At 46.3% G+C, this 23,812-nt stretch overlaps 1 protein-coding gene across 2 annotated transcripts in view; it reads left to right on the forward strand.

The window, feature by feature from the left end:
* Nucleotides 1-23,812, forward strand: part of LOC135318472 (protein WWC3-like) — a 57,757-nt gene that overhangs the window by 21,081 nt on the left and 12,864 nt on the right. For both annotated transcript variants that reach the window (XM_064483425.1, XM_064483424.1), the window contains 11 exons: nucleotides 45-134; nucleotides 1,011-1,582; nucleotides 5,654-5,774; nucleotides 6,549-6,623; nucleotides 7,588-7,674; nucleotides 8,703-8,895; nucleotides 9,789-9,953; nucleotides 10,358-10,509; nucleotides 11,613-11,778; nucleotides 21,240-21,467; nucleotides 21,808-21,935. In XM_064483425.1, the coding sequence (XP_064339495.1) occupies nucleotides 45-134; nucleotides 1,011-1,582; nucleotides 5,654-5,774; nucleotides 6,549-6,623; nucleotides 7,588-7,674; nucleotides 8,703-8,895; nucleotides 9,789-9,953; nucleotides 10,358-10,509; nucleotides 11,613-11,778; nucleotides 21,240-21,467; nucleotides 21,808-21,935 (1,977 nt within the window). The remainder of the gene's footprint in view (nucleotides 1-44; nucleotides 135-1,010; nucleotides 1,583-5,653; nucleotides 5,775-6,548; nucleotides 6,624-7,587; nucleotides 7,675-8,702; nucleotides 8,896-9,788; nucleotides 9,954-10,357; nucleotides 10,510-11,612; nucleotides 11,779-21,239; nucleotides 21,468-21,807; nucleotides 21,936-23,812) is intronic.

The following is a 23,812-nucleotide window of genomic DNA, read 5'->3' on the forward strand; positions in this document are numbered from 1 at the left end:
CCGTATCTTTGAAATCCACCAATGGAGTATTTTGTTACCTATAGAATTCTACTTCAGAAAAAAAGAAACTGTCTGCATATCCAGTTGGAAGAAGCTACTCGATTAATATCCTATCTCCAGTCCCAGTTAAAAAGGTACATATCTTTAAAAGAGGAGACTTACTACTAATAGTGGTTTGTTATAAAATATATTCATTAACTTCGTACTTCCCTTTAGTATAGATTTTATCCTACTATAACTTTGAACTTGAACACAAAATGGAAAAGTGGATGTGTTAAATTTTTGGAACAAACTTAACATTTGATTCAAGGAATATGAAGAGAATTGAATTTGTTTTTTCTGTAACAAATGTGAAATCAAATTTACATGAATATTTTAGTTTCTAATTCACAGCTATAAAAGTATGACATCCATCACCATTTATGCACAGGACATTTTTATTTTTGGATTTTAAATGAAATGACAACTACAGAATTAATTAAAGGGAACAGAAAAGGATCAGTTTAGGATAAGTAGTTTCACTAATTGAAGTAAATTAACTAATGAAAAAGCTTTTACTGTGTCCCTTTGAGAGTTTGTAATAAAGAGAACCGAGAAGTGTCAAGTAAAATGGAGGGGAAAAACACCAATTATATTTTCACGTGTGTTTTTATACTTTGCGCAATTATTTATCATTAGGTAGAGTTCAAAAGTAGTTGTCTACAGATCAAGAAAGGTGTTTTTAAAGATTACCAAAATAATTTTTCACAATTAATGGGATATGTTTTGACCAAATTTGAGTCACTTACTGTAATGTCATAAAAATATTAACAAGCAACAGAGGAAATATTCACAAAGGGGCTTTAAGATGCCCACAGGTGTTAAAGGCGGGCCGGGGTGGGGGGTTCGTGGGGGAAGGAGGCAGGACTGCGTTCCCTCGGGGCGCAGAGCAGATGCTCGGCCCACAGTGGGGATCGGCGGGCTCCCGGTCTCCGGGCTGCTGTCCTCAGCTCCGGGCGCTCTCGTTGCAGCCTGTCCGCCAGCACCCTGACGGTGTCCTCGGGGAGCAGCCGCGGCTCGCTGGCCTCCAGCCGCGGCTCGCTGGCCTCCAGCCGGGGCTCCCTGAGCTCCGTCAGCTTCACCGACATCTACGGCCTCCCGCAGTACGAGAAGCCCGACGCCGCCGAGGGCGGCCAGCCTCTGCGCTTCGACCTGGTCCCCTTCGACTCCCTGGGCCGGGACGCCCCCTTCACCGAGCCCCCGGGCCCCTCCGGCTTCCACAAACAGAGGCGCTCCCTGGACACGCCCCAGTCCCTGGCGTCCCTGTCCTCCCGCTCCTCCCTGTCCTCGCTGTCCCCGCCCAGCTCGCCCTTGGACACGCCCTTCCTCCCCGCCTCGCGCGACGCGCCCTCGGCCCCGCTGGGGGACGGCGGCTTCGAGGTGCCGGGACTGGGCGCCCTGGACCGGCTGCGGGCTCAGGCGTCCGCTCCGGGGGACGAAGACCTGCCGGCCACGGCGGCCCTGCAGCCGCACGGGTTCCCCGGGGACGGGGAAGGACCTCGCGAGCGAGGACCCCCAGCGGCTGCGGCTCCCACGGGTGCAAGTACGTACTGATGAGCCCGGCGGGGGTTCCGGGGCCTGGGAAGACCCAGTTTCGAAATGAGGGAGGAAACAGCGCACTTGCACCGAAGCCCGCTGCCTCTGCAGTTGCACAGGGAGCCTAAGGTTAGGACTCTTGATAGGGTGAGGAAGCGCCTGCCCGCTCTGTGTCGTTTTGTCGTGGGTCCTTGAAATGTCACTGAAACTGGCAAAGTGGGCTTTCCCAGGCATTTCGCTTATTTGCAGAAAATGCCTAATTGTTGAAAATGAGGGTAAGAACCACATATTCTTCCACACTCGGAGGCTGACAAAGAGGTCCTGGGCCTTAATGAGCTCTCCGGGGCGTGTGCCCAGGTGGAACTTCTGTGTGTTCCCGCCTCGGCCCTCCATAGGGACTGGTGTCTGGCCAGAGACCCGCAGAAATCTCTACTCCTTCGTCCCTGTGACTTCATCACTTCACCCTTTGTTGTAATTTTCAAGGATCAATTCTAACAGGAAATGATAGCAGTTGGCGTAATTTTTCAAAATATGTCTCACTTTCAATCATTTCTACCAAATTACTTTATCTAGTCGTCATGAAATCCTTACCCAGTCAACTGTAACTGCTTGTATGTTTGAGTACACTCAGACCTGGTTGACTCTCAGCTTTGTTAGTCTTCAGTAACATGGCTCTTTGTTTCCTTAAATTAATCATTGTTTCTGTAATTTATATGCACATTTAATCTGCATTCACTTTTTTCTTATTACAGCCATAGATTCGCTTGTCCATTTTCAGTCATTGCCTAGGGTTGCTTTCCACTTAGTCTTTGTTTTCCCTATGCCAACCTTCTTTAAAGGTTGAGATACAGGAGGTCAACCCAATTATGCACAAAATCAACACAAGATTTAATGCCCCTTTTGGGCCAGGGGGAAGTCATGGTGGGTAGGAAAAGAGCTGGCTTAATTTCTGATTCTGGTTTATTTTTCTTTCCTCCTTTGTGAGCGATACTGCAGTGCCTCAAACGTCTTATCCTGGGATGTCTTGGCTTGAGCTGGGGTCACATACTGCCACCTGGTGGTACTTCCACATATGATGTGCTCAGGAGAACTGGGCCCATAAAAACTAGGACAGTGGATGCAGTGGGTCCTGCTGGCTGCTCCCAGGGGGCCAGGTTGGGTAACCAGCTTCAGGCACGGACACGTCGTAACTCCTTGCCTCCTTTGACGCTTCTGGGAATGCCAGAGCCTAGAGCCATTGTGACTTCATAAAGTGGGTGAGGATCTGGGTTTTAATTGTGTTACCTTTTGTTTGGACACCTGAGGTCACATGGTTCCCTCTGGCTCTCCAGTCTGATTCAGAACAGTATAGTCCCAGTTTGGCTCAAGCACATTTTAGCCAGATACAATTTTGCTAACAGAAGATTCAAAGTTGCCCAAATGCACAGGGCAATCTCTAGGAATGACTTCTTTCATTGTGTTTTAAATCAATCTAAAGGCATAGAACTTGGGAGAGGGGTGTGGGGAAATAGACTATGATCTTTAACAGCGTTTACATGTTTACCACAGCTTTATCTTCCCAGAATTTTAAAAGCCTAAGGTGTCATGATTTTGAAGTGATTTCCTATTTTCATTTCCTGTTGGTTTTTGCTAATACAAGTCCATACATGTTTTGACTTCGTTCATCTGTGCTTTGATGTTTTTATTACATTCATGCCCTGTTTAAAGTCATTGGCTTAAATTCTACAGTTTTTTCATTTTGTGCTTTTCTTTTTATCTCTTTTCCCATGCCGCTCGACAGAAATATTCACTGTAAGTGACCTTGGAATTCTCCTTTGCTTGTTGGTTGGGCTGTGGTGCATCTTTGTGCAGTGAATCTGTGTATTTAGGTTGGGCAGGGCTGGCCAGGAGGACATGGCTCGGGGCTGTACTTGAATGTAGCTCAGTAGTTACTCTTACCACTGTTACTGTCACCTCAACAGTAGTCACCCTGGCGACTGAAGTTGTGTAAAAACTTTTCAAAAAGCTGAAGTATTTTTCCTCTTGGCACTTTTTCCCAGACTTTAAAATTAACACTTACATTATTTTCGTATGCCAGCTGGCAGCTTGGCTCACGATGTGATTTTCATCTTTTCATTGTACTTTCATTATACCTTTTTGTCAAACAGTGTTTGCTCCTTTAGATCTCAATGTCTGTCTGTCTGTGTGTGTTTAATGATGGAAAGATCAGAGTTTTTTTTAAATGAGTTTGGAAGTTTTTTTTTTTTTTTAATGGAGGGATTGGGGATTGAACCCAGGACCTTGTGTATACTAAGCATGTGCTCTACCACCAAGCTCACCCCTCCCTGTAGGAGATTGTTAATTGGTTACTGCATTGGCCTTGCCCCCAGCCATCCATCTCGTTGCCTTGAAGGCCAAGAGCAGACGGTGGGGTGTGTGGTGGGGGTCTGTGTGTGCTTTTTTCTCACCCAGGGCTGAGCGTACTTCCCCCTGTGAACGCCTGCGTGCGGTTGCTGCGTGAATGCGCTAAGCCGGGATCACCGAGGATCGGTCCCTTCATTTCTCTCTTTCATGCACCTTCCTCGCAGTGAGAGAGTTTTGTCAGAGTTGCACCGTGGGGTGGACTGGAAGTTAAGTGGATCCTTGTGTGGTGCAATTTCCTTGAAGGCGTGTACAGCCGTGTCAGGGCTGGGGAGGAGGGCGCCAGCAGCTGTGTTTGCAGGGGGTCCTGCAGGGAACTGAGGGGCGCCCCCTACAGTTCAGAGCTAGGGCTCTGGGCCCTTCCGTGGGCAAGGTGACAAGAAGCGCTGGGCCTGGGAGTCGTGATCTACCATCTGAGAGGCGGCGCCTCTGGCCATGCCAGCTGGAGCCCGTTTCTGTCCCTGACCGGTGGCCCCCAGGCTTGGAGCCACAGGCCTGTGGAAGGTCAGCTTTTGTCTGCAGTTAAGATCGTGAGACCAAGGACCTCAGCCCTGCCTGTTTTGTGCCCTGTTTAACGTGTTGGCTGTAATTGTTGTGTGAATAATAATTTGGCTGAAAAGAGAGATGATCATCAGTGGATTCGCCATTTCTCTCAGCTTATGCACAGATGTCTAGAGTTTCAGTTTCTAGAGCTTAGATGGCTCAAGAAAAGTAGACAAGAGGGACCTGCATTATTAACAAGAAGCACGGTGGTGACAGAGATGGGCTCAGTTTGGGCCTTCGCCTTTGAAGCCTGTGTTTAGAACCCCGTGTGCCACTCTCTATAAAGCACCGAGGTCCTGTGTCCATCGTCACATTTAGCAAAGGGATGGTGTATTTTTATTGGTTTTGTTAAAAGGAACTCACTCCTGTGAGGGAAGGAGTAGAAACAGTTGATGAAATAGTAAAGGGGAGAATGTCAATGGTTGTCTTTGGCTCTTGTATTAAAATACATATGAGACCAGAATAAGCTACCCAGTAACTGTCCTTTCTAATCCCAGGACATGATTCTGGAAGCAGATCTGGGCCCAGGGCTGCTGAAAAGGACACTGCCATTAGAGGGTCATGGAGACGTTTGCAAGGACTGAGTCTGGGTGCATCTGTGTCCTCTGACTTGAAATTCACTGCATTTTGTTAACAGTTTATTTTGATGATTTAAAAAAATTCTGTTTTCTGATTATAAAATAGTGTAGTGTATGTTGATTGTATAAAATCTGGACAATACCACACAGCATAAAGAATGAAATAGCACTCCCCTGCCTCTCAGAGAGTGTGCTGCTGGCCACTTTTGGATGCCATCTCTTTCCTGGTCTTTTGGTGTGGCAATGTCTCCAAGTGCCATGCCCAAGGACTTCCCACCATCTTCTGCTCTGTGCTGCGCTCATCGAGGAGGTGAAAAGAGATTTATGACCATTTAGAGAGCTTTTAAAGAAGTAGCCAGGAGCCTAGTTCTTCCATTTTTCAATATAAGAAAAAAATAGAGTGCAACGAGTTTGAACTCAAGTCTGTGCATGTGCTGGTGTGTCTTTGGGAGCTTAGTCCCTTTGTGCCCGGATGCCCAGTGTTCATTTCTTGGACCCATGGTCCCTGGCCTCCCGTGCTGTCCCCTGCTGACCCCATCTGTGTCTCTTACTTGCAGTAGTGACTTTTCGAGAAGACAGCGCCAAGAGGCTGGAGCGGAGGGCGCGCCGCGTTTCTGCATGTGTGTCGGATTACTTGCTGGCCTGCGACAACAGGGTGTTTGAACCCCCCACCAAAAAGTGAGAAGCTGGTCTGCCCGCCTGCCTGGGCAGACTTCCCACCGCGTGGCTTGAGAGCACGATAGGGACCCGTGCCAAGACCTGTGCGCACTGACGCCATGTGTGCAGCCAGGGGACGCTTCTCTAGCTTCCCTCCTCGTGGGAGGGTGGGCCTCCGCAGCCTGCGCGGAGCCCCTCTGCTCCCGCATGACGGTGGGGGCCGGCCCGGTCCCGGTCCCTGCCTGTAGGATGGCTGCTTTCTCGCTGGCCCTGGGGAGCTTAAGGTGCAGCCCAGAGCAGCTGAAAAGGGAGAACCAGTGTGTGAGAGACCTGCCTTTCTAGAAAGGACATGCATTAGAAATGGGTTTCCTCCATCTTCTCCCTCCTTCTTTTCCTGGTTCAAGGAGTCTCTTTGCAAGGACAAAACCCTTTTGGGAAATTGGGCTTTCTTTTGTTTGAGGCCACTGATGTCGTTTGACCTCAGGCATCTGTACACGTTTCAGTCCTTGCAGACCTTAAAAGTGTGTTTTGGACTTTGTCCTGACTATGACATGTGGTTTTGAGAGGTATGCAGGGACTTTGTCAAAAACACGACTTTGTCAGTGGGTACCCTGTGAGATGACATCATGCATCCAGGGGACCTGTCCCACCCTTTCAGTCACTTAAAGTATTAATTTATGTCACAACTTAGTAAAGCCCTCCTCAGTGAGAAGTATCACTAAGGTGACAGCGCTTCTGCCGAGCCTGGGCACCAGCTCTCCCAGGAGTAACACCTGACTTTCCACTTGTGCTCAGGAGTGAAGATGCTGACGAGCCTGCGCATGGGGACGCTGGCGGGAAGGAGGGGCCCCGCATCCACGTGGGACTTTTGTGAGTACGGAAGACTCCTTCCCTGCTGCTTCTAATGGCAATGGGCTGCCCAGTGACTCAGCTACATGCACAGGCCGGCAGGGGCGGAGGGACCCACGCAGTCTGGGTGCTGCTCCCTGGCCTGGGTACCCCGAGCCTGCCTCAGGCCCCAGATGAGGGGACGAGTGGCAGGAGGGAGACATGAATAAGAGAAGATCCACTGCTGCCCTCTGGTGCTGAGTCACAGCTGATGACAGTCATCTATGGAGCCAGGGGTTCTGGCCCAAGTGGCAGGGTTGGGGGTCGCCAGTGTTCACTCCAGTGAGGTGGGGGAGCCCTTTCCTTCCCTCACCCTCCCTACAAGGAGTAGCTGGGTGGTTTGCAGTGCAAAGCTTTTTGCTCACTGGTTACGATTTCTATAAGGTGGTAACCAGCAGCGTTCAGACTAGCCAGGCAGGTGTTCGCGTCCGGACAGCTTTCTTCAGCTCACTCTAGTCATTCCTGTCGAATGTTTCTTTTTTTTTTTTTAAGTTTTAAATCTTTAAAATAATTAAAAAAAATTTTTTTGTGGGGGCGGTAATTATATTTATTTATTCATTTATTTTTAACGGAGGTGCTGGGGATTGAACCCAGGACCTTGCACATGCTAAGTACACGCTCTGCCACCAAGCTGCACCCTCCCCTCTCGTCCAGTGTTTCTGAGTGCTGGCACTGGTGGCATTTGGGTGGCTCCTTTGTGGTGTGGGCAGGAGGGAGGCTGTGCACGGGAGGACGTGGAGCAGCGTCCCTGGTCTCCACCCTCCAGGTCCAGGAACGCCCTCTCCACTCAGTGTGACAGTCAGAATTGTCTCCAGACTTTGCAGGTGTCGGGTGGTGGGGTGGGGAGCAAAATCACCCTCCGTCGAGGGCCACTGCAGTAGTTTGAGTGGAAGAATTTCTCCCCCGTGGGAAGTGTGCAGTCTGTGAACTTGGTTTTCTTTTCCAGGCTCGACAGTGCCAGCGAGTGCCTCCTGGTCAAAGTGCTGCAGCTGCAGAACTTCGCGGGGCGGGTGCTGAGGGAGGACTGCAGAGTGTAAGGCCTCCCCGGGGCCCGCTCCACACAGTGCCGCTGCCTGGCCTCTGCCTGGCAGTTTGGGGAGGGAAAAGCCCGTTTGGGAACCTGCATTTACAGCAAAACACCAGGGAGTGTCTGCCTGAAATATGAGAGGTTGTAAGGTTCTGGAAGAGTCACGTTTGTCAGTGGTGCTCGTGGAGCTGGGCTGATTATGCGTGGCGGCGGTGCCAAGACAGTGCCATGTGCAGGTCGGCAGCGGCCTGTGGGCTCCTGGTCACGAGGCTGGGTGGTGACACAGCCACATTCGGCTCTGTCATCCGGTGAGGTGCTGGAGAGGCCTCAGGCGGGGCTCAGGGGCCCTTGTCTGAGCCGGAGGCGCCCCGTTGTGAGCGCCACAGCCCGAGGGGGGTGACCACCAGAGGGGCCCGCTGACCCTGGCAGGTGAACGCACTGGGATGGGTTTTCAGGCCCCATCGTGCCCTCTGTTCCGTGAGTTGTCCTTGTCAGCTGGCCTTCTGACGGCCGCGGAAGCAACCTGGTCTCCAGTGGCTGAGGGCTCGCCCTGGGCCGCTACTCAGCCTGATGATGTACTTGGCGACATCCCCCGATACTCGGGCTGCTCCTGCAGGCCAGCTTCTGCACCGGGGGCGTGGGGCAGTGATCCCAGCCCCGCAGGCACCCTGGAGGGCTAGCAGCTGGGAGAGGGAGCCAAGGGGCTGGGGGGAGACCACTACAGATGGTTTCCAGGAAAGACGCTGAAAGCAGAACCTCTGTTTGAGTCCCCTCTAAAGTTGTAATGACAGATTTTTATGTGTTTTCTTTGTGCCAGTTGTTTTTTTTTTTTCCTCTCTTAATCTCCAAATGTAGGTCAGTTCTTTGAACTTTTTCTTGATTGAGAAAAGGAGTTTTTCTAAAGGACTTGGCAGTCCTACCTGTGGGCATTCAAAGAGAAGCACGTAGGGGTGTTCACGTAAATGGTCCAGGTATGTCTGTGCAGATGTGCCAGTAAGCACTCCCTCCATCTGCTTTCCCCCTCTCGGTTCCAGACACATCCGGGTCTATCTGCCACCGCTTGACTCCAGCACGCCAAACACTTACTGCTCTAAGGCTCTGGAATCCCAAGGCCCCCTTGTATTTAATGAAGTTTTCAGAATCCCTGTGCATTCGAGCATGCTGATGTTGAAGTCCCTTCAGTTGTATGTGTGCTCAGTGAATCAGCCGCTGCAGGAAGAACTGCTGGTACGGTACCCCCTCCCCCTCTCGTTCCTTCCCTCCTCCCCCCTGCTTTGTCCTGTGCCGAGTGCTTACAAATTGTCAGGGTGTTAAGTGATGTCTGTAGCTGGGAGTATGGACAGGGCTGATAAAGGCCCTTACCTTGTCACGTGTTGTGTAATTTACACACATGATCTCAGCTAGTACTTGCAAACCCCCAGTGCAACGACTTCTACATTATCTACATTTTCAGTCACGGAAACTAACAAGTAGGGCTGATAAATTTGGTGAGTAGAAATGCAAGGTGGTCAGTTAAATTTGAATTTCAAATAAACTGTGGCTGCCTTTTAGTATAACTATGTCACTTGTAATATTTGGGACATAATTATATTTTTAAAAAAATCTCGTTTACTTGAAGTTGAAATTTACCTGGGTACCCTCTACATTATCTGGCAATCTGAGAACTGGACAGTCCGTTTCCCTCCAGCCAGCCTCTGCGGGGCTGGGACTTGGAAGCCGGGGTGCTTTCTTTCCAAGGCTGGAATTTTCCCCTTGGTCCCGTTCCCTCAGCAGCAGGATTAGAGATCGTCGAGTCCCACCAGTCCACTCTCATTTCAAAAATCCCTGCCAGAATCATTGACTCTTTGAGTGGCAGGCCCCAGCCTGACCCCCACTCTGGGGTGTCCATTCTCTGCCCTGGTCCCCTGCAGGTACTTTCTGACTAGACTGACCAGCAAGCAAGGAGCTGCCCCCGTTAGGATCCTTTGCAATGACTTTGATTTTACTGTGGTAAATAAATAGCAGTGAATCATCTTATGTCCTTTCTGATGAAGGTTGAAGGGTTCCCTGGATGCCCGTTGGTTGTTAAGGTGAAGTCGTTCAGGACCTGTTCTGTTTTCTGTTTTTAAACCACCATGCAGGGCATCGCTGAGATTAACCTGGCCGACTACGACGGTTCGGACGAGATGCAGCTGCACTGGTACTCCGTCCAGGTGTTCCCTGGCCCCGCGCTGCCCCGGCGGGAGGACAAGCGGCCAGGAGATGGTGCCTCCCGGGACCCCGTGCCCACTGCCTCGGGGAAGAAGGTACATGGCCCGGCTTTGAGACTGGCTCTTCCTGGGGACATTGTTTCTAGGAGACATCTGTGTAGACTTCATCTGAGAATACAGTGGCAATGAAGAAGCAGGTCTTCAGGGACTTAATGAAAATGAAACGTAGTGGTGTACATGATCATTTATGATCGTGTTTTTAAACATGTAGTGTTCACGATCTTGAGTGACACTTTAGTAGCTTTAACATTTGAGTCCTCAGAGCTCCATGAAAGGGCCAAGTTGCTGTCTGGCTGTCACCAGTGGGGTGAGCTGAGGACGGCCTCCAGCCTGTCAGCAGGGATGCTCACCGTGGGCCATGCTCAGCGCCCACTCTCCACTGGGCCGCCAGAAGCTGTTGGTCCAGGCTGGTTCTCAGTGGTGTCCCTTCTCTCCTGCAGGATGCGGTGACAGTGTTGCTGGCTAGAACCACAGCCCAGCTGCAGGCAGTGGAGAGGGAGCTGGCCGAGGAGCGAGTCAAGCTGGAGTACACAGAGGAGGAGATCCTGGAGATGGAGCGGAAGGAGGAGCAGACCGAGGCTGTGTCCGAGTGGTGAGAGCCGGCCTGGGACGGGACTGGCCTGTGGTGTGTCACTGAGCCTCTGTAGAATGTGCTGGAGCCTTTGCCCAGAAGTTGGGATTCTCATGGGGAGTTGTATGCAGGTCTGGACTTGGGCAGTACTTTGACCCTAGCTCCACATGTAGGCTTTTCACCTTCCCTCCTGTTCCCATATTTCTCTCAAAGAGGGGAATGCTGACTGACTCCGCTCTGCCCAGATTGAATACAGTAGCGCCCTTTAAGTTTTGGTTTTGGTTTTTAACTGCTTTATTTAATATCATCTCTCTACCGTACAACTCACCCATTTGAGTGGACAATTTGATGGTTTTTAGTGCAGGCACAGACTTGTAGCACTGTCCGCACACCCGATTTTAGGGCATTTTCATCATGCTGGAGAGAAACGCCACATGCGTTAGCGGTCAGCCCGTTCCCCCTCGCCCCGGCCCTTGGCCACCGCTCAGCTTCCCGCTGTCTCCATAGATTGGCCTGTTCTGGGCGTTTCTTCCAAGTGGAATCACGTGAGGCCCCTTTACGTTTTCCGAAGCAGGCTGTGGGTGAACCTTCAGTGGGTGCAGACCCATCTGTGGTTGCAGGAAGAGCTCAGATGAGCAGGCACCTCAAGTGATTGCTCTCCATCGGGTCCTTTCTGGAGCCACTTCCATATTGCTTTTCGTACATGTTTTTTCATAAAGAGCAGCCTGTTTCCAAAGCTTGCTACTTCCTTCTAATAGGTTTCTCTGGATTTCTTTTCAAAGAAATTTATTTTCAGGAGGGAAAGTGCATGGTGGAGGGGAGGGTGTGTGTTCAGGGGTTCAGGGATGGGCAGGAAGGTGGAAGGGGTTGGGGCAGGGTTCTGGGATCCTGGCATCTTCAGCTGCTGAAATTGGGTGGGATAGACAGACAGACACCCTTAATGAAAGGCCTTATAGTACCATTTTCCCTAGAAAACATAAATGCCTTTCACTTTATGAGAAAAATCAACAGTCTACAGTCACTGAAAGCAAATATTGGGCATCTCTGCTGCCGTGTTCTGAATGCAGCAGTGACCTCAGTCCCTTGATGAACGTTTTGGGGCTTTTTGCTCTGTCCACCTTCAGGAGTTGGCAAGCCAACTCGGTGGATAGTGGCTGCAGCAGCTGTGCCCAGACCAGCCCCCCACACCCAGAGCCCTGCTGCGTTGGCATCGACTCCATCCACAGACAGACGTTTGCGGGCCAGGCGGATCCTTACAGCCCCGAGAAACTTCGGCCCCCAACTATTAAGGTAAGGAGAAAAGGTCAAGGGATTTGACGGAGCCCCTGAGGGTTTGCCTCCCATACTGGGCACTGCCCTGGCAGGAGGGGTGTGTGCCCCATGTGAGGGAATTGGTGGAGGAGGTGGGCAGAAAGAAACTGAAGCAGGTAGGCTCGTGCGCAGGCACAGGACGGCATGGCATCCGGCAGTATTTGACTGAGAGCCGAGGAAAAGCAGTGCGTGGTCTAAGATCAGTAAACAGCTTAAAGTGTGCCCAGCGGGTACCCTGGAAATGTCTGGCAACTGTAAATTAAAAGGAAAGGACAACTACAGCTAAAAAGGGTGGTTTCTTAGTCATTTACCTGCCTTCTGATGATGACTGATTCCCATCTTCAGGGCCACACATCATGACTCAGGGTGTTTCCTGGGTCCCTAAGGGTTTGGACTTTGTAGTTTTGCTCCCTTGTGACATTAAGAACAGCGAAGCAGCATTTTGGCCCTTCTGTTCACCTGCTTTTAATGTGTTTGTCACTTTCATCTACAGTTAGGGAACCTTTCAGGTCTGTGGTGACAAATGTCTAAGGATCCCAGTGAAGCTGGGAGACACTGTATCAGTGCTCAATTGAAATTCTTTTTCTCAGCTGTTTAGCTCATCAAACATCTTATCACTGTGGCCCCTGATCTCACTCCAAAACACAAATACTGGGAGAAGTGAAATCCACCCCCTTGGTAGCTCCCCATGCTACAGCATGCGTGGTGTCTCTGAAGGAGATATTCTGTGTTAGGCTGTCAGTCACTGCCATCATTCAGCTTTCTAAGACCTTTAAAGTCATTGGCCTAAATAGGGGAGAGTGGCTAGGGGAGGCTAGTTTGGTGTGTCTTACTCCCTTGACTTTTAATCTTGAAACACTTCAAATCTACAGAAAAGTTGCTGGAATCATACAATGGATATTCACATACCTGTCACTTAGATCCCCCCGTTGTTGGTTCATCATCTATATCCTCTATTTCCATGTGCATGTGGTAGATGATAGGCATTGCAGATTCAACAGCAAGGAAATGAACAGTCTTGTCCTGGGAGCCACAGACAAGCTGACTCAGTAAAATACAACAGAGTTCAAGGTAGTCAAAGGTGTTGCTGGAGCATAATATGTTAGGGAAGCTGGTTTTGCTTTTTTAGAAAGATTTATCATTTTAGAAAGGGTTTACATTTAGAAGTATGAATTTGTATTTATAAAGATCTGTATAAAGGACTGTAAAGTAGTACAGCCACTAGGGAAAACAGAATGTAGATTTCTGAAAAGGTTAAAAGTAGAACTACCATATAAGCCAGCAATTCCACTGAAAGATTCTGCCTCAGACTCAAAAATCCGAGTTCGGAAGTTTTTTTGGTGTTTTGGGGTTTTTTTTGTGTGTGTATACCTAAAGGAGCTAGAAAAAGAAGAATCAAGAAAATCCAGAGTTAGAGGAAAGAAACAATAAAGATCAGGGCAGAAATAAATGAAAGAGACTTAAAAAAATAAAAAAGAAGGAAAATACCAATGAAATTAAGACTGGTTCTTTGAAAGGATTAAGACAAATTGGAAACCTTTTAGTCAGACTTATCAAGAAAATAAGAGACCCTAAATAAAATCAGAAATGAAAAAAGAAGTTACAAATGACACCACAGAAATATAAAGGATCATAAGAGATTACTATGAACAACTTTATGCTAGTAAAATGGATGGACAACTTATAAAAAATGGATAAATTCCTAGAAACATGCAGTCTACAAAGACTGATTCAGGAAGAAAGAGAAAATATGCACAGACCAATTAGCAGTAATGAAATTGAATCAGTAATTTAAAAACTCCCAATACACAAATCCAAGATGAGATAACTTCACAGGTTGATTCTGCAAAACATTTAAAGAAAAATTAACACCTATCCTTCTCAAACTATTCCAGAATATTACTGAGGAATGGACACATATGAATTCATTCCATGAGGCCAGCATCACCAAAAACTGAACAGAGACAAGGGGGAGGGTATAGAGCTCAACGGTCAGTGTGGGTGGTTAGCATGCATGAGGTCATGGGTTCAATCCCCAGCACCATCAGTTGGTCAGTCAGTCAGTCAATCAATCAGTCAACCAACCAACCAACCAATCAATCAGTGAAGCTAATTACCCCCAAAAAATATTTTTTGAAAAAGAGACATCACACAAAAAAAGTATAGGCCAGTATATAGGTGGAAAACTGATTAACATAGGTGGAAAATCCTCAACAAAATATTAGCAAATGAAATCCAACAATATATTAAAAGGATCATACATCATGATCAACTGGGATGTATCCTAGGGATGCCAGAATTACTCAGTATCCACAAATCAATCCATGTGATACAGCACTTTAACAAACTGAAGGATAAAATTATGATCATCACAGTAGATGAAAAAAAAGGTTTGACAAAATTCAACATCCATTTTATGATAAAAACTGTCAACAAAGTGGTGTAAAGAGAACGTACCTTGACATAATAAAGGCCAAATATGATAAGCCCATAGCTCACGTCATACTCAGTGGTGTAAAGCTGAGAGCATTTCCTCAAAGAGCAGGAATAAGGCAAGGATGCTTGCTCTTACTAGTTTTATTCAACATAGCATGGACGTCCTAGCCATAGCAATCAGACAAGAAAAAGAAATAAAAGGAATCCAAATTGGAAAGGAAGAACTAAAATTGTCACTATACACAGATGACATAGTATTGTACAAAAAAAATTCCTTAAGACACTAGCAAAATACTGCTAGACCTCAACAGTGAATTTGGTAAAGTGGCAACATTTAAAATTAAAGGATATAAAATTAATAGATGTCTGTTGCAGTTCTATAAACTGAGTGAATTACCAGAAAGAGAAATTAAGAAAACAATTCAATTTACAGTTGCATAAGAAAGAATAAAATACCTAGGAATAAATGTAACCATGGAGGTAAAAGACCTGTACTCAGAAATCTGTAAGTCACTGATGAAAGAAACTGAAGACAACACAAACAAATGGAAGGATGTACCATGCTTATGGATTGGAAGAATTAATGTGAAAATGACAGATTCAGTGCAATCTGTATCTAAATACCAAAGGCATTTTTCACAGAACTAGAACAAATAATTCTAAAATTTCTATGGAAACAAAAGACCCCAAATGAGCAAAACAACCTTCAGTAAGAAGCACAAAGCTGGAGGTATCACACTCCCTGACTGATAACTACAAAGCTACAGTCATCAAAACAGTATGATAACTGTTTGGAATCTAAAAAAATAATGCAAATGAACTTACTTATAAGACAGAAACAGACATACAGAGATAGAAAACAAATTTAGGGTTACCATAGGGGAAGAGGTATAAATTAGAAGTTTGGAATTAGCAGACACAACCTACTGTATATAAAATAGATAAATAGCAAGGACCTACTGTAGAGCACAGGGAACTGTATTCAGGATCTTGTAAATAACCTATGATAGAAAAGAAAAAGAAAAAAGCCTTCTGTGGTGTTGGCTCAAAAAAAGACACATATATCAATGGAACAGAGTAGAAGACCTAGAATTAAATCAAAACTTACATGGTCAACTAATCTATGACAAAGGAGGCAAGAAAATACAATGGGGAAATGACAGCCTTTTCAATAAATGGTTTTGGGAAAACTGAACAGCTTCATACAGAAGAATCAAACTGGACTACTTTCCCATCCCATTTTAAAATGGATTTAAGACTTAAGTGTAAGACCTAAAACCATAAAACTCCTTGAAGAAAACATAGGTGTTATGCTATTTGACATCCTTCTTAGCAATATATGTTTATATTTTGTGCTTGGCTTTTTTCACTCAGCCGAATGTTTTCAGGGTACATCTGTATTGTATCTATCAGAACTCCACTCCTTCCTACAGCTGAGTAGTAGTATGCTTTGTGAGTATGCCAAATTTTATATATTGATCTGTCCGTGGACATTTGGACTACTTCTGTCTTTTGGCTGTTTAAATAAGGATTCTTGAACATTTGTGTGAAAGTGTTTGTGTGAACACCTGTTTTCATTTATTTTAGGTGTACACCTAGAAGTGTAATTGCTGGGTCTGACTTCAGTTTTACCAGGATGTCCATGGTTGCTGTGTTGGCAAGAGTTGGAAGGGAGGAGGGAGGCATGGGATCTGGAAGCGACACAAGATGGTAGTGACCCAGGTGGAGGGTTGGTGACAGGAGGTCATTACAGGCTTAATCTGGAACATAGAGTTATCAGAATTTGATATTGGACTGGATAGAGGGTATATGAAAGAGATGGGTCCACAGTGACATGAACATTTCTCTGCTGGAGCATATGGAAAGTGGAGACCCTTGTCAAAGGAGAAGGTGTGTGGGGGTGTCAGAAGTTCTGTTTTGGATGTGTGCAGTGTGAAATGCCAGTTACAATTCCAAGTGCAGAAGGGAAAAATGGTTCACATGAAGTTGATTGCTTGCACTCTAGAAAAATTCATGGTAACAAATCAATTGCTATCTAGGTTGATAAGGAAACCAACACAGAAGATCTCTTCCTAGAAGTAGTGAGTATTCTGAAGGAGAGGCCTGGCCGCCGGAGTTGTGTCTCGCCCTTCTTCCGGAGCAGCACAATCGTCCGTTCCCAGACCTTCTCGCCTGGAGCACGAAGCTAGTATATTTGCAGAGTAGGTTGAAGTTCCTTTGCCACTTGCATAGTGGCTTTCTTTATTCCTCTTAGATTGTGTTTTATTTTTCACTTCTTTATGCCAAAAGGCATATCTGTTCTCACAAATAATACTAATCAGCGAGCACCCTGCATGTGTGGGCATGAAATTGGTGTTGGTTTCCTCACCCTGCCGCCCTGTGCAAATCTAAGTCTGGATTTCTTCAGGATCCTGGTGTGTCTCCCCAGATTTGTAGTGCTGGGAGTGCACGAGCTCCCGGTCAGGAAGCAGGGCGAATCATTGCTCCATAGGTCTGAGGAGTAACAGATGGAAACAGGGACTGTCCTGCCTAGGGTTGAGATCAGGAAGTCAGGTCACTGAGTGGTTAGGAGCTCTGAAGTAGAGCTCTGTCGGGGGTCCCAGGAAGGTCACAGCCCTGAAGACTCAGGGTGCTGAGGCAGGGGGTGTGACCCCCCACTTGTAAATTTGCACCCTGTGGGCGGTAGTGGGAGACGCTGGATGGTTCTCAACCTTGGCTTCACCTTGCAAACCAGTCATGTTAGGGGGTTTCACAAAATGCTTGTGCCTGGGTTCCACACCCAGGAGTCCTCAGGAGCACGGGTGGGGAGGGGCCAGTAGCCGAGGTTTGGGAAGCTCCATGTGGTTCTGATATGCACACAGGGTTGAGGATGCTGGGATATGTAGCCAGGGAGACCCCACACACTGTGGCACATAAAGCAGGACAGCATGTTGGAGGTTGGCTGACCATGGCTGTGGGACAGTGACTGCATGGACTAGGTGAGGAAAGCATCATAGAGGATGAGTGGTCACGAGGCAGCGGCCTGGAGAGGGCGCTGGGGTTGAGGAGGGCTGTGACCTTCCCCACCTGTGAGCCGGGCCTGTTGGAGAAGCACCTTCCCTTCAAAGGGCTGCCGGGGAGCTGCTCCTTTAGGGCAAAGCCAGAGTCAGATTGTAGGAGAGAAGCAGACCCTCAGACCTGTCCAGGAGACTGGGAGTGCGGTTAAGGGCTCCCCAGGTCCACCCTTAGCCTCTGAAATTTGCTAGGACTCCATGAATTCCGAGAAATTCCGACTCCATGATCCCACCATCCTGCATTGCAGGGTGTGGACCAGAACCAAGGAGGGAGAGGTGCAGAGGGGTGTGCTTTGGAGAGTCCAGGCACCAGCTTCCAGCTGTTCTCACCCAAGGGGAGTCATGCTGGAGCACTAGCTTCTCTGAGTAGTGACCAGTGACAACATGCACAGGATCCTGCCAGGCAGGGTATTGCATCAAGCTAGGTGGGGGTTGATTAGGTAAGCACAGCTGGTTGCCTGCATGGCTGACTCTAGTCTGCAGCACCTCCAGGCATCAAGCTGGTGGCCCTGGGCCCCCACAGTAATCACATTGTTAACCAGGACTGTATGTCTTGGACCAAGGTCCCATGTCAACAAAGACACTTAGGACATTCTCGGGACTTAGAGACGACTGCCAAGAGCTGAGCAAGGAGCCACCCTTTCTTCGGGAGGGTGATCCTCTCCTCACAGGAGGGAACAGCAGGAGATAGGTTCCAGTGGCCACATTTTCATGTTGTGAGACCCTTCTCTTGATGCAGTGGGATGTCCAGGCTGATGCCCCGGGCATCCAGGGTCAGGCTCGAGCACTTGTGCCCCTTCAGGTTGCAGCCCTGCCAGGCCCAAAGCTTAATTGAGTAGCCAGAAGTGCAGGATAGAAGGCTTTCCTTGCAACCCTTCCTTATCCTTGACTCCTGTCCGAGCCCTGCAGAGCAGACTCTAGCTGCTATTGAGAAGGATGCAGAATGAAGGAGGAGGCCCTTTACATGCCCAGAGACAGTCCTGGCATGAAGGCCTGCACTAACTGTGATGCTTTTAGAGGTCTCTGTTTTTATACATGTTTCTGATGATTGGGAGGCATGTTAACGCAATGCCTCAGCGTCTCCAGAAATCTGAGTTACACTGGCATGGAAAATAAGAACATGAAGGCAAGGAGTTTACTTTCTCACAGATACACATTGACCTTGAAGTGAGAACCTCCTACCAAATGAAATGCATGATTTAATCAGCTCCCTTGAAATTGGCATTGTTTATTTTTCTTTTGAAAAGCAAGCCTTTTCCTTTGACCAGCAGAGCAGGCATTAGTTAGTGGTGTGGGCTTGTCCTGGTACCAGGAATCAGGCTCTTTTTTGGGACACTATTTCTTCCTAGCTCTTGGCAAATTAGAAACACAGCAGTTGAGACTGATCAAGAATGATTGATACAAAGTGACAAGTGCTGAGAGCAGTGTGGGCTCTTATGAGTATCACACCATATCAAGTGGAGTTGGCATTGACAGGACGAAAATTGTGTTGGCTTGATTAGGCTGGAAACTTCAGTTAGTTCCAATGATGGATGTGAAGGAGGGCTGGTGTTTTTCATTTTGCTTTTTTTGTGGTATTTTGTGTTTCAGTTCAATGCTTCAATAGCTTAACTAAAACCGAAAGACCGGGCAAAAGCTCCAGAAGACACATACACTTCAGTATCTGTGTGGAAAAAAAAAAAAAAAGAATTCAAAGCATAATACATACAGAGAATGAGTGTTGAATTTCTGACAAAGTGTGTCTGAAACTTATTCTTTTTGGTGCAGCTTTATCGTAGTGACAGTGACAGTTCAGCGCTATTTCGGAAGTGCCCATTTGTCTGAAACATTTTGGAAAGACGAACTCTTTGCTATGAACAGGTGTGTGCTCCATAGACTAAAATTGAAGTCTTTGTTTTTGCTAATTTTGAAGGTAATATTAATTAAAAATAATATTTTAAATAATATTTTTATTTTTAATTCACAAATGTAATTTCATCAGTCAACTCATAATCTTGTTTTATGTGTGTTTCTGTTTACAGACACTTTATTTAATATATATTGTTGATTCATTCACATTGAACTCATGGGCATCAGGACTACAGTTCCTGAATAAAGCTCATATAAGAGATATTTTCTCCAGAGTATATACAGCCTTCTTCCCCTTAGAATCACCAGATGGACCATCAGCAAAAAAATGCCTTTGTAGTCATTTTGAATAGTGAAGTTACCAGAAAAAGGGTGAAAATATGGCACAATACACTGTGAAAAGAACACCTATTTACAATTTGAGAGCTGAAATAGAAAGATTGCCTTCTTGACCTCAGCTGGAAACAAATTCATCAGGAGATGCAAACTTCTTGCCTCTCTGCACTGCATATCTATGGAATGACCATGAAAATCCCCCACGTATTGATTTTGAGGTTAAAAAGAATTTTAGCAAGTTGGCTAATTTTCAAGTATAAAATATCTGATAATAATAATGAAATGTATTTCTTATAATAATGCCATCTTTATATTCTTAAATGCAGTACTAGGAAACAAACATTTCTGTGTAATAAGAATTCCTTTTCACAGGAGCATGTACATAGTTTTAAAATCTGGAGGTTTTAAACATCTGAGGTTGTTCTTCATGGTTTTATTTTCTTTAACCACCAAGTGATTTTCCACACCATACCTGTTTGCAAAGCATTGCTGCTTCAGTTTGTAAGCTAGTAGTTATCTGGTTTTAACATACAAGTATGCTTTTAATGAAAAATAAAAAGTCCCATATTACTATGGGGGTAGTTGTGTTTAAGAGTAGCTGATGACTGATAATTATAATACATAATTCAGTCACAAGTGTTTCTCAACAGCAACACTAAGTAACATTTGAGGACAGATCATTCTTTGTTGTAGGGGCTTCCCATTGTATCAGAACTTGTAGCAGCATTCCTTGTCTCTTCTGCTTCTTGGCAATAGTAATCCTTTCCTAATAGTGACAATCAGAAGTGTTGGTAGATTTTGCAAGATATCTCACAGCTGCCCCCCATAAGAGGGCTACTGAACTGTGAATTTTTTGTTCTTTAAAATGTATGTATGTTTATTAAGTCAGTGCATATATTTCATTTAAATTGTGTTATAATACATACACATAAAATAGTATTGTTGTTTAAAAGTGTTACAAAGTATGTGCTTAAAGAATGTTACACATACATTTTACTGTCCAGTAAACAGTTCGTTATGCTCATGGGTTTATGATTTTGTTGTAATAACTATCATCCTTGGGAATTTTTCCAGTTGGATGGAAAGCTCTGGTCTAAAACCACACATACAGAATCTTTTTTCATGTTATGACTTAATGAGCACAGCATATTTGTTTAACTGAGACTTGTAGCATGGAAGAGTTTTGATTCGTTATATATTGCACACATATCTGTATGTTAAATTTTTGAAGAAAAAAAGGTACTCATTGGTTTTTTAATATACTTTCCTGCTTGTACAGTGAATCATCACAATGTTTCCACATTAGCAATTTTTTCCAGCTCTTTGAAATGGTAAAATTTTATGCTAGCCTTGCAAGTTATTTAATTAACTTACTTGTTACACTTACAGTTCTTTTTTTCCCAATTGTAAACGTTAATCAGACCACCTTTGCATTGACATTTTAGAACCAAAGACAATGTACATTGTAGGTATTTAAAGCTTGGTCAAATAACAGTTCAGGAAGAGTGTACTCATTTTTAATTCTTCCAGTGCGGTATAAAAGTCTGTGGCTTTGCACTTGCAAAAAGCCATAAGGTCTTCATTAAAGCAAACAGCTGTCACTGAGTTGCTAGACTGGAGGTTTAGCATCATCTCACCCGATTGATGTTGTATTAGTATTGGCCCATACTGTGAGACATCTCCCTCCAGTAATTGCTTCCCCTGTGTGCTAGAAGGGCTTAGGCTGTCATTGTCTCGGCACCTGCCCATTCATAGCTGTTTCCACAGCCCTGCAGGTCCTTGGTGGTTGAGCTAGTGGCCCGCACGTCCCGGGACCTGGAACTGGACCTCCAGGCGTTGCGGACGCGGCAGTGGCAGCTGAACAAGGAGCTGGGCGCCCTGTGCGAGCTGTGCCAGCGCCTGGAGGACGCTCAGCTGCAAGGCCACACCGACCTCCCGGCCTGGGTGCTGCGGGACGAGCGCTTCCGGAGCCTGCTGCAGGAGGCCGAGAGGCAGGTGAGGAGCCCCGCCCGGCCACCTCGCCGCGCCTGGGCATCTGGGCCAGCTCTGCTTGACCCATCAAGCCTCCCCATGGGGAGCCGGGTTCCCCTTCCTCCGGCCGGCGGCTGTTGTCCTCCGTGGTTCCAACATAGCTGTGTGAGGGGCCTGGAGGGAGGGTCCCTGGGTCCCCCGTCTGCGAGCCGTGAGCCCAGAGGAGCTCCCAGGAGGATTCCCTGGTGGTAGCCTGCTGATTGGGCCGGCTTTTCTCCCCTTGGGGTCCCCAGAGCTGGAAGGGGCTGCACTCGCTTTTCCTGAAAACTACAAGTCAAACCAGCTTGTCCATCCTCTGTTCCAGACAAGACAGACCAAACGTGACTTCCATCAAGAGCAGGCAGCCGAGAAGATGCTGAAGAAGGCCTCCAAAGGGGTGTGCCAGCTGCGCGGGCAGAACCTCAAGGAGCCCATCCAAGTGCAGACGTTCAGGTGGGCAGAAGCCCGGGCCTCACTGTCCCTCTGGCTCTTTACCCTCAAACCCTTGTCCTTATAAAAGTAAAGGCAGGACTGAAAACGACCCCCAGGAGAACAAAGCAGGACTCCCCGCAGCTGTTAGCCTTGGCAGGATTTATCCAGCTCTTCTTCTTCTTCTTTTTTTTTTTTTTTTTTTTTGTGTAGCTCTTTCATGCCAGTTATTTTAAATTTTGCATTTAGCTTATTAAGTGTTACCATATAATGTTACACTACCTATTTTTTCATTACTAATTTCATATAGTGAACATAATTTACTTACCTGCTCTTATAACAGTTTTTTTTTTTTTGGTTTGCCATAATTTACATGTGTTGATGTATGTTTATCTTTGCTTTTAAAATTAACTTTAGATTAAAACATCCTAGACTGTAGGAAAGTGTCATTATCAATATAGTTGCCTGACTGTTTTAGCTTTGAATTTCTCAGTACCTTTAATTTTTGTCTATCATAAAGTAATATAAGATGCTTATAACTAGTTTCTAAAGTTCTGATTTTAGAATTCATATAATCATATACTTTTAAAATTTATTCATTGGTTAGTAGACAAACATTTACTGATCACTTCCTAAACATATACACTGTTCTAGGCACTGGAGATAAATCCCTGTCCTCATATGGGTAATACATACGTAGTATTAAAATTTTGAAAATTTGTATACAAACAGATATGGAAATTCAAATTCTAGTTACTCTGTGAAAAAGAAAAGCCATCATTGATATGGGAGCTTCCTGCCAAGTCTCAATGTCTCCAGATCATTTTCTAACCTGTAATTCTTTTGAAACCCAGGGAGAAGATAGCATTTTTCACAAGACCAAGGATTAACATACCTCCTCTGCCAGTTGATGATGTTTGATGATGCATTGATTCTGCCTGTTTTATTTCCATGAAATTCTTAGAGTAGCTAAGTTTGTCTTTAAAATATGTGTGCAAAGTTATTAATATACACATTTTGATTTTTAAAGTCTATAAATATGCATTTTATGATAGTCATGTCAACAGGGCTTGGTTTTTCCTTGTAAAATTAACATCTCAAGACAGGTTTGTTTGTTTTTATAAAAGAGCAACTGTTGTGCCTTGATTGTACAATTTCTGCAGTGTTATATTTGACTTGAATCCTGGAAGAATGAAACTAAGTGAATTCAGGCAAATTCACTGTATTGTAATTTATTTATAGTACTTTTCTTCCTCCTTGAAGGAAAATACCGACTTTGGGATATATTTTAAGACTGAAATTTTGTTCTTCAGTATTTGTCATGCAGTAGAATGGAACTTTGGGGCCGGTTTTGTTTCTCACACCTGAAATGCAAACGCTCTGTGCTAAACTCGTCACTCATGTCTGTTTCCCGTGTGTGCATTTATCACGTTCATTGTAAGTTTCACACCTTCTGTGTTCTGTTAAGATGCCACGCGCAGGGGTTCAGTCCCCAGTCAGTGAGTGCCGTGTGCGCCTGGCAGACCTCGCTCTCCCACGATGGCCCCTCGTTTCCGTCTTGCCTTCCGTGCGCCTTTCCGTGCGCACCGTGAGTCTGAAGCCGGTTCCCGAGCCCCCGTGGCCTGTCCACGGTGACCGGCCACATAGCCGTCCTCACCTGGCCTCGGGCAGCCCCGCCTTTCGAGTCCGCTTCATCTGATCCTGACCAACCAGGAAGGTGGTGGTGGAGGCCCACTCTGCCGCTCTGTCCTGATGGAACCTGAGAGGAGACGTAGGAACATGCGATCTCAGTGGGGCAGTGGCCCCGCTGATGGAGACAGTCACCACGTAGACCTGACCGCCTCTGAAGGCGCTCTTTTGAAGAAGCAGGCGTCTGTGGGTAACGCAAGTTACTCAGCGAG

The sequence above is a fragment of the Camelus dromedarius genome, chromosome Y (assembly GCF_036321535.1).
Source record: "Camelus dromedarius isolate mCamDro1 chromosome Y, mCamDro1.pat, whole genome shotgun sequence".
NCBI classification, from domain to species: Eukaryota; Metazoa; Chordata; class Mammalia; order Artiodactyla; family Camelidae; genus Camelus; species Camelus dromedarius.